General features: G+C 36.9%; 1 protein-coding gene across 3 annotated transcripts in view; it reads right to left on the minus strand.

The window, feature by feature from the left end:
* LOC110376628 (protein bric-a-brac 1) overlaps positions 1 to 8,432 on the minus strand; it is a 218,187-nt gene extending 209,755 nt beyond the window's left edge. For all 3 annotated transcript variants that reach the window (XM_049837729.2, XM_049837723.2, XM_049837717.2), the window contains exon 1: positions 7,659 to 8,432. In XM_049837729.2, the coding sequence (XP_049693686.1) occupies positions 7,659 to 8,339 (681 nt within the window). In that variant the 5' untranslated portion in view covers positions 8,340 to 8,432. The remainder of the gene's footprint in view (positions 1 to 7,658) is intronic.
* Between the last annotated feature and the right edge of the window lie 3,492 nt (positions 8,433 to 11,924).

Consider the following 11,924-nt stretch of genomic DNA (forward strand, 5'->3'; position numbering starts at 1 on the left):
CTAGTAGAGTGATTGCACTCAAAAGGCCTGGTTTTACCGTTGTGCTATAGTTAAAACTACATATTATTGTCTATTATGAGCTTGCGTGTACAAATGTAAGCTAATAAGTAGGTTATTAATCGGTATTGGCAGTTTTATTTTTTTTATAAGTAGGTATCCTACCTAGGTGTTATTTAAAATACGAAACTGCTAAATTAGTTTAAGACGAGATTCTTGAAATAGTTAAGTGTTCTTTTTTTCTTGAATTACTTATGAATAAGGCCTTGTCCGTGTGAGATGAGGCCTGTGCCCAGTAGTATGATAAAAAGGCTGTAAGTTTGTACTTATGAAGGGTCAATTTCAACTTCTCACAGCGAAAATAAATACCGAATAAAATTTTGAGTCATCTCAAAACAAAACCTACTTCTAATTCGAATTTCCGTTCTCTTTTAACCGATGACACATAGTTACGTCCACCATAGAAATATGTAAGTAGGTAGACCAGTCACCACCATTAAACGGGTCACTCGCATATCGGCTAAAATAATGGTGAAAGCTGAATCACGATCATTAAGAATGTAATTACCATTTTATCTTTATGAGCAATGAAGTCGAAACTATTGTTACAGCTATACAATATTTACATTACAAATGTTGTTAAAAATTTATTGGCAAAACTGATATGGGCTGAAAACAAAACGACCTACCTATGTAAGTACATAAATGAGTGCAACGTCATCTTAGAGTGAAAACGTCGGAAATGCAATTTTTGCTCAATAGTTTTTATTGCGTTCCTTGAAAGGAAATGACGCAAGGAACATCCTACTTTTCCTCCTGAAAAGTGAATCTTTTGCACTTACGAGCTTATGACTCTGAGGCGTCGAAAAGTAGGTACTTTATGTCTGACCACGCAGCTTGTTGCTGCTCCCAGTGACACAAATTATCCTGAAGTTTCAAGACTTTTCTCTTTTTAATATGTCAAAATATATGTTCAATTTAATAATAACTTGTCAATATGTTTTTTAAGACTTATATTAAAAGCCGAACGTCCCGAAAGTGTCAATACCAAGTTTGGCAAATATTTTTTTCCCCACTTAAAACGATATTATGGTTTCAACGAAATGTTTTGGTGGTTCCAAATCTTAAACGGTCCTAAGCTAGGAACACCTCAAATACCGAAACAAGAGCTATTAAACCATCACGTTACTATTGTATATGAATTGATTAATTCCAAACGTAAACTCTACGGGTACATTCTAGAGCTTCACCCTACTATGATTTAGTTAGTTCCGCAGGTAATACGCTTAGCTCTTACTGTGGTCTGGACCTTAACAAGCACCTACTTGTATGTACCTCTATGTAGTGGTATGACTACGTTTCGTGATTCTAGTGGGACTATAGATCTATGATATGTACGTAATTGTAATCCCACCAAAAACATTAAATGTAAAAAAAAGCCAAGCCTCTACGCAATTCTTCCACCGTAAAAAGTTGTGAGATCGCATAGAAGCCAAGTCCTGTTCAACTTTATTTGTAATAATAAATTAATATTGTGTGACTATATCAATAGTTTTGTTCACATTCCAAGAATACTGATTTGGCCATGAGCACAATAAACTATAAATATATATAATACAGCATATCTGGAAGAGGTGAAAGTCAAACATGAAGTTTAATATCACAGAATTAAATACTTTTAGTTTATTGTTATTAAATGACCGACAGTCAGAATCATCCAACATCAATGAACTGCACATGTACTATGGCGCATGTTTAGTCTATCGTGATCTCAAATTCCAATCAGTCCATAATCAGTCCAATCGTAAAATCATGTCCATATATAAATTTATCAATCCAACGGTATTTACACGGGGATAGCGACTTTTAACTTGTGCTCATGGCCAAGACAATATTATTGAAATGTGAACAAAACTATTGATATAGTCACAAAATATTAATTTATTATTACAAATAAAGTTGAACAGGACTTGGCTTCTATGCGATCTCACAACTTTTTACGGTGGAAGAATTGCGTAGAGGCTTGGCTTTTTTTTACATTTAATGTTTTTGGTGGGATCTAATTTATTTTTTGTAGGTCTCTTTCTTTTCTAAGTATATAACAAATTAAATTAGCTTACATGCAACTTACTAAATATATTACAAACTAAATATGTACACCTAAAGTAGCACGAAAAATGCATATTTTTAAAAATAAAGTAAAAACTTTTCGAAATCGTCGAATTTTCGAATCGAATATCTTTTAGAATCAAAGGGGTTTATTTCAGAGATAGATGGCACTATCACATGAAATTATTTGTTTTTTTTTTTAAGTACTACTTATACTGAGCTATATAACGAAACCATAGCGCGATTTAGACCAGGACAACGCCATCTATGAGCGAGCAGGGAGTATTTATCGCACTGCATTTATATAAAAGATTTTATCATTATTCATTTCATTTAACCTAGCTTTTTTATTCATATGTATTTAATTCATATTTAATACATAATAACAATATGCCACACTATGTAACAGTAAAACCAATAGTAACATTTTGTACATAAATAAATAACAAAGTTATCAATGCAGTCAAAATTCATACACAATGTTCTTGAAAAACCGCAAATATAAATTTGTTTCCTATTTTTTTATTAATTTTTAAGGTTTTTATAATTTTCCCTTTATATGTAGCTAATAACCTGTCTTGGTGCCAAATTTGAAGGTTCTCAGTTTGCTAGAAGTACCTTAGACTTTTGATGATCGGTCAGTGAGTGAGTCAGTGACAAAATGGTGTAACTTTGATCGCTCATAACTCGTAAACTATTTATTCAAATGTCTTGTAATTTTGAGACTGAGCTTGTTCTAATACTTACTCTTGGTCATCGAAAATCTAAACTCCTAGCTTTGTTCACATGGAAGATACAGGGGGCTGAAATAGCCGCGAAACGCTTCGAGAAAAGATGGTACGGCCGTGCCCGCTTTGCTCGAGTCTTGGCTGGGGCACTGCCGTGCCCTCAGATAGACTTGCATGGCAGTTGAGTATACCACAACTTGTGTTAAGCATACATGGTATACTCAACTGTTAACTACAGCAAAGGTTTATTAGAGACAAGTCCCCTACTGTTTTAGTCCAGGTAGCATATGCCTGCCTATTATTTTAACGCACAAGCTTTATTTTTCATCAAAATTCAGCATTTTAACATTCTCTCTTTAATACTGAAATATTTTAAAGTAATGCCATTTCTATTTAGGTATAATCATAATCGTATAGTTTTAATACAGGTAAAGCGTGGACGGAAAAGTATTTTCTAGGTGCCTATCCAACATCTATCTACTTACTATTTCAGAATTTAAAATTAAAGATAAAAAAATACTCTTTAAAAAACTTTGTAAGCATAAAGTTCGTTATTCTAAACACGAAGTACTAAGGGTTAGAGTTATTAATTCCAATTAGATTCATTAATGTGGTCCATTTAACGTTCGCTCTCCGGAAATATTCCCTTGAATTAGTTTACATCGAAACTTATACGCATTTACTCATTTGTGATCCGTCGGGGCGTGGCCTATTTGACACTTGAACTAAAACAACTACTTATATTGCAAAATAAATCAAGTGTCAAGACACTTATGCCGGATTCCTTTAAAAAAATACCTAAGGATACTTAGTTGTTTTTTTTATATTTCTAATTCCTAAGCTTTACAGAATAAGGTAAAGCTTAGGAATATCCGTTAGCAAATCATTTTTTTTATTGGAACCCGGCAGTGGTTTTATTAATTACCTACAAGCCAATTAGTAGGTAAGTCAAAGAAATAATAAGGTTTCATTTTCACTGCACATAACACGCTGGTTAATAAGGGTTATAATAAATAAAAGAACAATTTACTATCTCATTGGCAATGGAAACTCTCTTCAAATTGTAATACTTTATTCTATGCAACATTACACAATAGCAGAACACTTTTCTCCTTTGAAATTTCAATAATTGATACAGAATACAGAATGAACGCTGTTGAATTTCAACGCTCTCAAAACTTCACTATAAAGGAACTAAGATAGCTGAGGGCACAACTTAGCACACATTTTCTAGCTTAAGATTTCCCGGCAAACAGTTTATAACTTGTAAGGTAAGACAGCGTAAGTTATAATGAGTCTGTAATGCGCTGGAGTCGCCTCACTAGTTCCCGCGAACTTTGCAACTCATGCGTCGGTACGCCGACTAAAAATCCATAATATACACAAACTATCATGTTATTAGACCAAAAATACGGCAAATAACGGTTGTCGTTTGAATAAGTAATAAAATCGGTCACCTTATCAAAGTTTCTTCGGCCATTGGATATTAACAGAATTAATCGTACAGCAAGTATAATAAATAGGCTTATCGAGTGGCATAAATTAATCTACTACTTAATACTTTATTTTTTATTCTCTCTACTTACATTTTTAATTACGAACGTTAATTGAAATCTGCATGCTCGTGCTGGTGATTTCATATGCGGAATTAATGTTTTCTAGTTTGTTCTAGAAATAAAAATCAACAGACTAATGCTGGGACACGATACCTCTGATTGGGATCACTAATCGAAAAAGAATAATCGATAATTAGATTTGATGGTTTTTAATTAAAAATCTTTAATTAAAAAATAATTAATTTAATTAAGTTCTAATTTCAAAGATTTCTAATTAGCAAATCTGGAATGAGTTTTGTTTGATGCAATTTTTGAATGAAATTGTTCTTTTTTTTGTAAGATTTTCTAAACAATTCGTTTTCTAATAAATACCTAAGTAAATACTTAATTGATCTCCAATTAAACTAATTACGCTATCTCTCCTAAGATTCATAACTAGTGAAATATTTATGAAATCTATTTCTTTAATACAATTGAACAATTTCTGATCAAGAATGCAATCAAATAAATTATTCACAAAATACAACGTGTAAAAGTAAATGATGTCTGTAAATCATACAGCTATTTCTCTACCTATGGAAGCCGAATAAAAAAGAACTTATCAAACCAAACAAAAATAGTATTCAAAACCGGTTAAGTGACTCTTGAATGAGCTTAAAAATAGGTTAATTTTAATAACATTGATTCAAACAAACTACCCCCGCTAATAAGCCACATTGCTAGAAATAGCGGGAAAAATCCACAAACATAATATTTGAAAGTGCTTTAAGCACCAATTTGAAGAGACCAATAAATAGGTGATCATTGATTCGCTCGGAGGCAATTGATGAAACCACCTATCACCTATAACCTGTCGTGTAACTATTTGTTCAAATTATAATATTAGCAGCGCCTCAGGCTTGTTTAGGACTTCAGAGGCAGTCGCTCCCACACCGAGGGGTGAGGCAGAGAGATCAACATTTAAGCGCGCTCCGCCGTATAAACGTCATTCGCCAAAAATAGGGAGGTGAAATTCACCCCGACTGCTGTAACTTGGAGCCCGTGAATAAATAAGCTTTTTTATTCGAATCAAAGCCTAACTAAACGAATATTACAAATTGCGAATGTGTTTTTGTTTGTTTGTGGTGCTTTCGTAATTAAGAAGGGGTGAAATGATTGGAACGATAATTGGTTATGTGTAGGCTACTTTTCGTTCGGGTCCGCGAAGTAGTGCTCATCGGAATTTCTAAAATATTTTTTATAATCAAAATACTTAGTTCTAAAAAACTGGCTTCCTGTGTTTAGGGAAGAGATAAAGCCTCGGCCTGTGAGTCGCCGTCCGTCAGTAACGTGTAACTTCTAAAAATCACAATGAGTCCGAAACAATGAGAGCTCCCTCGCGCGTCTATCCGGCTTCGGCCTCGGCCTCCGCGAATATTCGGCGTACCCACAGGTCGGACCTCATTTTCCAACGATAAAACGCTAACAAACACCGCTAAATAATCGTAACATTTTTTTAAGCAAAGTAGGCAGTGGAATAACGCAAACATTTACTTATCTATGTTGATTGCATTGCTAATTGTACTGAAACAATATCCTTTTGTTACAAGAAAGACCTAGTTTTGGTCGCGAAACGCTAAATTATACAACTTTGCACTAACAATGGACGGTTAGTATATTTATATTTTCAACAAAAAAATTATGTTTCTACAACTGGCTAGTGGTTTTGCGAACATTTCTTAGTATTTCTTTGCCGTTGTTATAAAATTAAGGTTATTATTCAAATGCGGAGCAGGTTAGATTCGAGGAATATAGTTTGGTTTATTAATTCATTAGGTGCTTCGTACGATACTAATTGTGATGCAATAATATCGTTTCTTGTTCGTTGCCACAAAGTTATTTTGATCTATTTTTAATTCGTTCTCTCGATACGGCGGTTATCGACGCCCGATATATCCAGCGATATTTAATATTCCGTCTCTGAATGGTTAACTGTAGCCTTTTAGCTTGGCAAGTCGACTTACATAGGTATACGTATTTGATTTCCGATACTCGCTCTAATATTAACTTGTTTCCAGTCATGAAATTCTCGACTTAAGTGAATTAATTTACATACTTATTTTAAGTTAAGTAGCCTTAACAGGGAAATATAAAAAATCCCTTTTACTGTCTAAGATATTTTAATATATTTTTCTATAATATTAGAAAATTTGTTATTTTTTTTAGCATTAAGCTAGTTAATCTGATTGATTGAAAATCATTTTTTGTTATGTGAAAAATAATGTAAGCGCTTAATTGTTTATAGGTAGTAGGTGGATACCTAAATATAGGTACCTACCTACCTATAATTATAAATATTTCTGTTATAAAAATAGTTTGCCTGTTAAATACATGAGATGGCGATAACATATTTAAAATTAATATAAAATTATTTCAATAGATACTTAATTTTTTTTTAATTTTCCTAAAAGTTTTCCCGCGCATACTCTTTTTTACTTTTTTATACATTTCTTCATTTTCTTTTACTTAATTCCTTGAAACATATACCTATATGTTAGATTTTTAATATTCAAAATATGATGTACTAAAATATTTAAAAGTATGAAAACTTTTCTAAATAGCTTGGAATTTTTACCTAACAGTAAATGAGTTTACTATTAAATGTAGGCTTCTAGATATTTGCTTCTTCTTCCTTAAACAAACATCTGAGGGCCTAACTTAGTTCCTCTTGAACTTTAATAAGTTACAGATCATTTAAAACTTAATTTTCTTTCTACAAAAAATAAAGTTGGTTAATCACTGCGCAAATAAATCAGTTCAGTACCTAATAAGATCCCAATTTGCCTAATAAAATGTAATTAAATAATTCAAGCCATATCTCAGCTCCTAAAATAAATCTAGCAACCAGGCCACCCAAACTTCAATTGGCAGCTTGAAAGTGTAAGGTACCGAATCGGTCCTTCATATTCTTGTCAATACCTATCCCGAGGAACTCATTAAAGATAAAGTTGCAACTTTTTAATGAGTTACAAATAAATTGTGCAGCTGCAGTTACAAATTGCACATAACGGAGGCCTATATCGATCGGGGGAAGTAAGCAACACTATTATAACTTTCACATATGCATTAACAAAGTAGTGAAGTCAAATATGAATTAATTACGTAATGCGCTTTAAACTACTGTATGGAAAGTTTGAGTCGGCGGGGGTGAGGGGCGCGCGGAGCGACCCTCCCGGACGGCGGGAAAACTTTTAAGAGCAGCGTGGTGCGGCGTGCGTGAACAACTCACCCGCTCCTCCTCGCGGATCATCTCGGCGATGCCGGGGCGGATGTCCACGTCGTCGGGGTGCAGCGGCGGCAGCACGGGCGCGGCGCTGGCGGGCTCGGCCGGCGGCAGCAGGTCGGCGGCGGGCGTGGGGCTGGGCGTCGGCGGCGGCGCCCGGCTCGAGCCCCCGCTGGCGCGGTCCTCGGACATGCGGCGCCGCGACTTGGGCGGCGAGTCCGCCTCCCGGCTCCGGTCCGGCCGCTTGGCGCTGCGCGTGCCCGGCTGCACCACGGCGTGGTCGCCGCTCACGTCCGTCAGCCCGCGGATCTTAAGCGACTCCGCCACTTTCAGCAGCGCCGGGATCTGCTCCTGGGACACGTTGATCTCGCCCCGGTACATAAAATCCACAGCAGCTTTCAGGTCGCAATATTTTGTATCACGCATTATTATGATCGGATGCTGGCAGGGATTGTCCATAAACAATGACTGAAAGTAAGGGCTGCATGCCGACAGAACCACTTTGTGTGCTTTCAAACTTTGTCCATCGCAAGATAGAGTCACATCCACGAAAGATTGAGTTTGCAAAAGTTGGTCAAAGCTGCTGGTCAAGTTGCTCTGGTAGTTGTTCCACCGCAAGCAGAACTGCTGCGGTGAGTCGACCGGCTCCCGACACTCCATCGCCGCGGGGTCCTCCTCGGCCGGCATCACTTCAACGACAACGGGATCGCATCTGCAGCGGAAGGCGCGAGTTAAACACAATACGCATGCGACACAGACGACGGACCGCGAGTCACTGAGCGGCTTGCTTCGCAATGAAGCGGCGAGGCGCGGGGCGGGAGGCGCGCGGGGGCGGAGCCGCCTCCGCTGGCGACGAATGGAATCGCGCGCCGCGCCGCCTCCGCGCCACGCCCCCCGCGCGCCGCCCGCGCCCCGCGCCCCCACATCGACCGGCCGGCGCGCGCGCACCACGCGCGCACACTACCATATTGTACAACGTTCGCGTTACATTTGGCGATAAATTACAATTAAATGGCAATTCAAATACTAACTCCACTGAGTAGCGCAATAAATATGACCTTTTTAAATTGTAAATTCTAACATTAGATGGTTGCTGTACGCAGGTAAACATCGTTGATGGATACAAAAAGTTAATTAGTTGGAATCGAATTTAATTAACACGGCACTCTATGCGCACGATTTCATATAGAAATGATAATGTATTGATACATGATTTATATGATAATACATTACTAAATAATGCTGACAACATGCTTATATCTACTTCTACTGGTTATTGGTTAATAATTATCATGTTACCTCCTCATTTACCTGCAGGCGGTTCCCACTAACATGGGAACCCTTAGGTAGATGTGAGGAGCACTACGCATGCAAATCATAGGCTTCATATTTTTTTTGTTTCCTTAGATCACAACATTAAATTAATGAACATGCATAAAATAAGATCTAGATACAAATCATGCTTGTTACCTTCTTACCTACAGATAATTGGACCATAATCCTGCTACTGTCTAGGAACATTAGCAAGTCTGATCCCACATGCCAATCTCAAAAAAATTCAAAGACCAACCTACATAGATACTTAGGTAGAGGTAGTGGAGACAGGTATGAAAGTAACGCGGAATGAACATAATTAAGTAAGTTTCTGGACGACTAATACCACCTACATTGATGGTTGATTCCATCATGTCTATGCCTCACTTCGCCTTATGTAGCTCTTTGGCCCTCATGTAAGTTGCCCTCATGTAGCTCTTTGGCGTCCGCTCTTCAGCTTAAGCAATCAATCAGTCAATTTACCTTTCTTTTCAACTGCCTTTATTTACATCACGGTTGTTTCAACCTTGCATATTGCATCTAGTCTTAAAGAAATAGTATACCTATCTTATATGCATTTCTTCGGCCTAATATCTTTCTTACGTGGTTTTTATTGTACAGGGCATGATTGGGAAAATTAATGAAAGTAGTTTATTTATGACTTGATCTCATTTACTCTCTCGAACAGTTCAGGATATAATGACTTCCTCGCTTAAGCCCCCCTCAGTCAAAAACAGGGCCCAGAAAGAGTAACCAATGGACTTGAAATCTAAAACTTCGGTATTAAAGACCCGAAGTAAATTGTCCTATCAGGCTTGAAATTCAAGAATAAGAAGAAAGTTAGAAAGAAAGAGGCAAAGAAGTTGCAAGTATGAAAAGTGGGTAAAACTGAAAAGGGGGAAGTCAGTTATGGTCATGTGTTTGGAAACTGCTCTAACGATGTCTCATTAATTAATTTCAATTTTTTTTGGTTTACCTATGTGCCTAACTTTGATGTGAAACTAACTCGAAGCTATTTTCTTATTTTTTCTCCGATCCTAGTGAACCACTTCTTCACCCACTTAGAACAAAATAATCTACGCCTAAATTTTCCACCAGCCTCCATTTTACGTATGTACGTACCTTTTGTAACCTAAAAATCTCAAAACGAACAGTCTGGTAAGTACCTATTTTCTATTTTACGTAGTATTTCACAAAAAATTCACGCCAATGTAATCAAAAGTATTAAGTCATTATGACAAGTCTTCGACTTAAGTTAACTTAAGCAATCATATCACATGGGATCCCAAATGGTTGATTTGTTTACATCTAAAGAGACCTCATATGGACCATGTAACCACCTAGTAGGTGCTTGCATCTTTAGTAACACCTTATAACCCTGCCTAAAACTTGGCGCTCGATCTTCATAGCTTACCTAATGAGGTAAATGCAGAATGAAGCTTACGGTTGTCATTGAACATCCTTGGCAGTCGTTACGGATAGTCAGAAGCCAGTAAGTCTGACACCAGTTTAACCAAGGAGTATTGGGTTGCCCGGGTAACTGAGTTGAGGAGGTCAGATAGGCAGTCGCTTCTTGTAAAGCACTGGTACTCAGCTGAATCCAGTGAGACTGGAAGCCGACCCCAACATAGTTGGGAAAAAGGCTCGAAGGATGATGATGAAAATGATGTAAGCGACAGTTATTTCGTGCCTAAATCCTGCCCAGTAGCTTTGCTTTAAATGTACCAATCAGAATACATGCATCGATATTGTATTGTCAGTTACTGACACGTCTGACTGACGTACCAGTCTTAGGTAGACCCTCAGGCTAGGTACAGGCCGGACGTATCCTACCTTTGATTACTATTAGGTAGGTTAACATTCAAATATACAGCAGATGGAAAAAATATATAAGTAGAGAGAGAGAAAAAAACATTCTTGCACCAGTACCTTACCTACCTACTTATCTACAAAATATATTTTCATAAAAATTGATGAAAGGGGATTTTGGGTATTATTTTATTATATTTTGAGTTTTTCTTTACATACGTACCTAACTATACGCAGGCATTCCTGGGGTAGAAATGTTTTCGTGAATATCTCCTTGTCCTAACAATTATTGTAGGTACCTATTTTTTTAGTAGCTGGATAAAACATTTTAAACTTTCAAAATAGCAACTAGATCTCAGAGTATATCTGGCCACCTTTGTGAAAACTATTTTAGTCAGCACCTAATTTCACCGCTGCTTTCAGCAATTTAGGTACCTGTGGAGCAAACTACCTTTTTTCCTCAATGTGCAAAATGTGCACAACAATGCATTCTCTATTACTGAAATTAATTAATAAATCCACACAGATCAAACATACGTTACAGACATCTAGAAGTGGCACAAGCTAACAAATCTCTATTGAAGGTATCACTTCGAGAGGGTATGGGGCGTCGAACAGAAGTCTGTCTGACCGACAGATCTTTGACAATTTGCTACTAGCTTGTCAGTTAAATGCTTTGGCGTATAAACTGAGAACTGCTAGTAAGAAATAACTACGGGCTTTCATGAAGTAAATGGTATTAAATATTAGTTTGGTTTTTGATACGTAAAACTATAGACTATTTATCATAATATTTTGCATATAAACAGGTAGGATTTAGCATATCTCTGTATGTGAAAATGATTTTTGTAGACTGTACAAGTCTGTAAGATTGTACCTACATTGTACAAGAGTACGATAAAATAGGTCACTCTAGGTAGGTAGTGATATTATAAATAGGAAAAATTTATTGGTTTGTTCTTGCCCTGAAAGCCCCCAAACTACTGAACTGATTTGAAAAATTCTTTCAACGTCGAGAAGCTACACTTTCTCCGGGTGATAAAGGCTATATTTTATCCGGGTACAGTAAGTATTTTCCACAAGACGCAGGTGAAACCGTAGCAAGCAGTTAGTATAAGACGCCATTACTTCATACGCATGATGTAAGTA

The sequence above is a fragment of the Helicoverpa armigera genome, chromosome 1, assembly GCF_030705265.1.
Source record: "Helicoverpa armigera isolate CAAS_96S chromosome 1, ASM3070526v1, whole genome shotgun sequence".
Taxonomy (NCBI): domain Eukaryota; kingdom Metazoa; phylum Arthropoda; class Insecta; order Lepidoptera; family Noctuidae; genus Helicoverpa; species Helicoverpa armigera.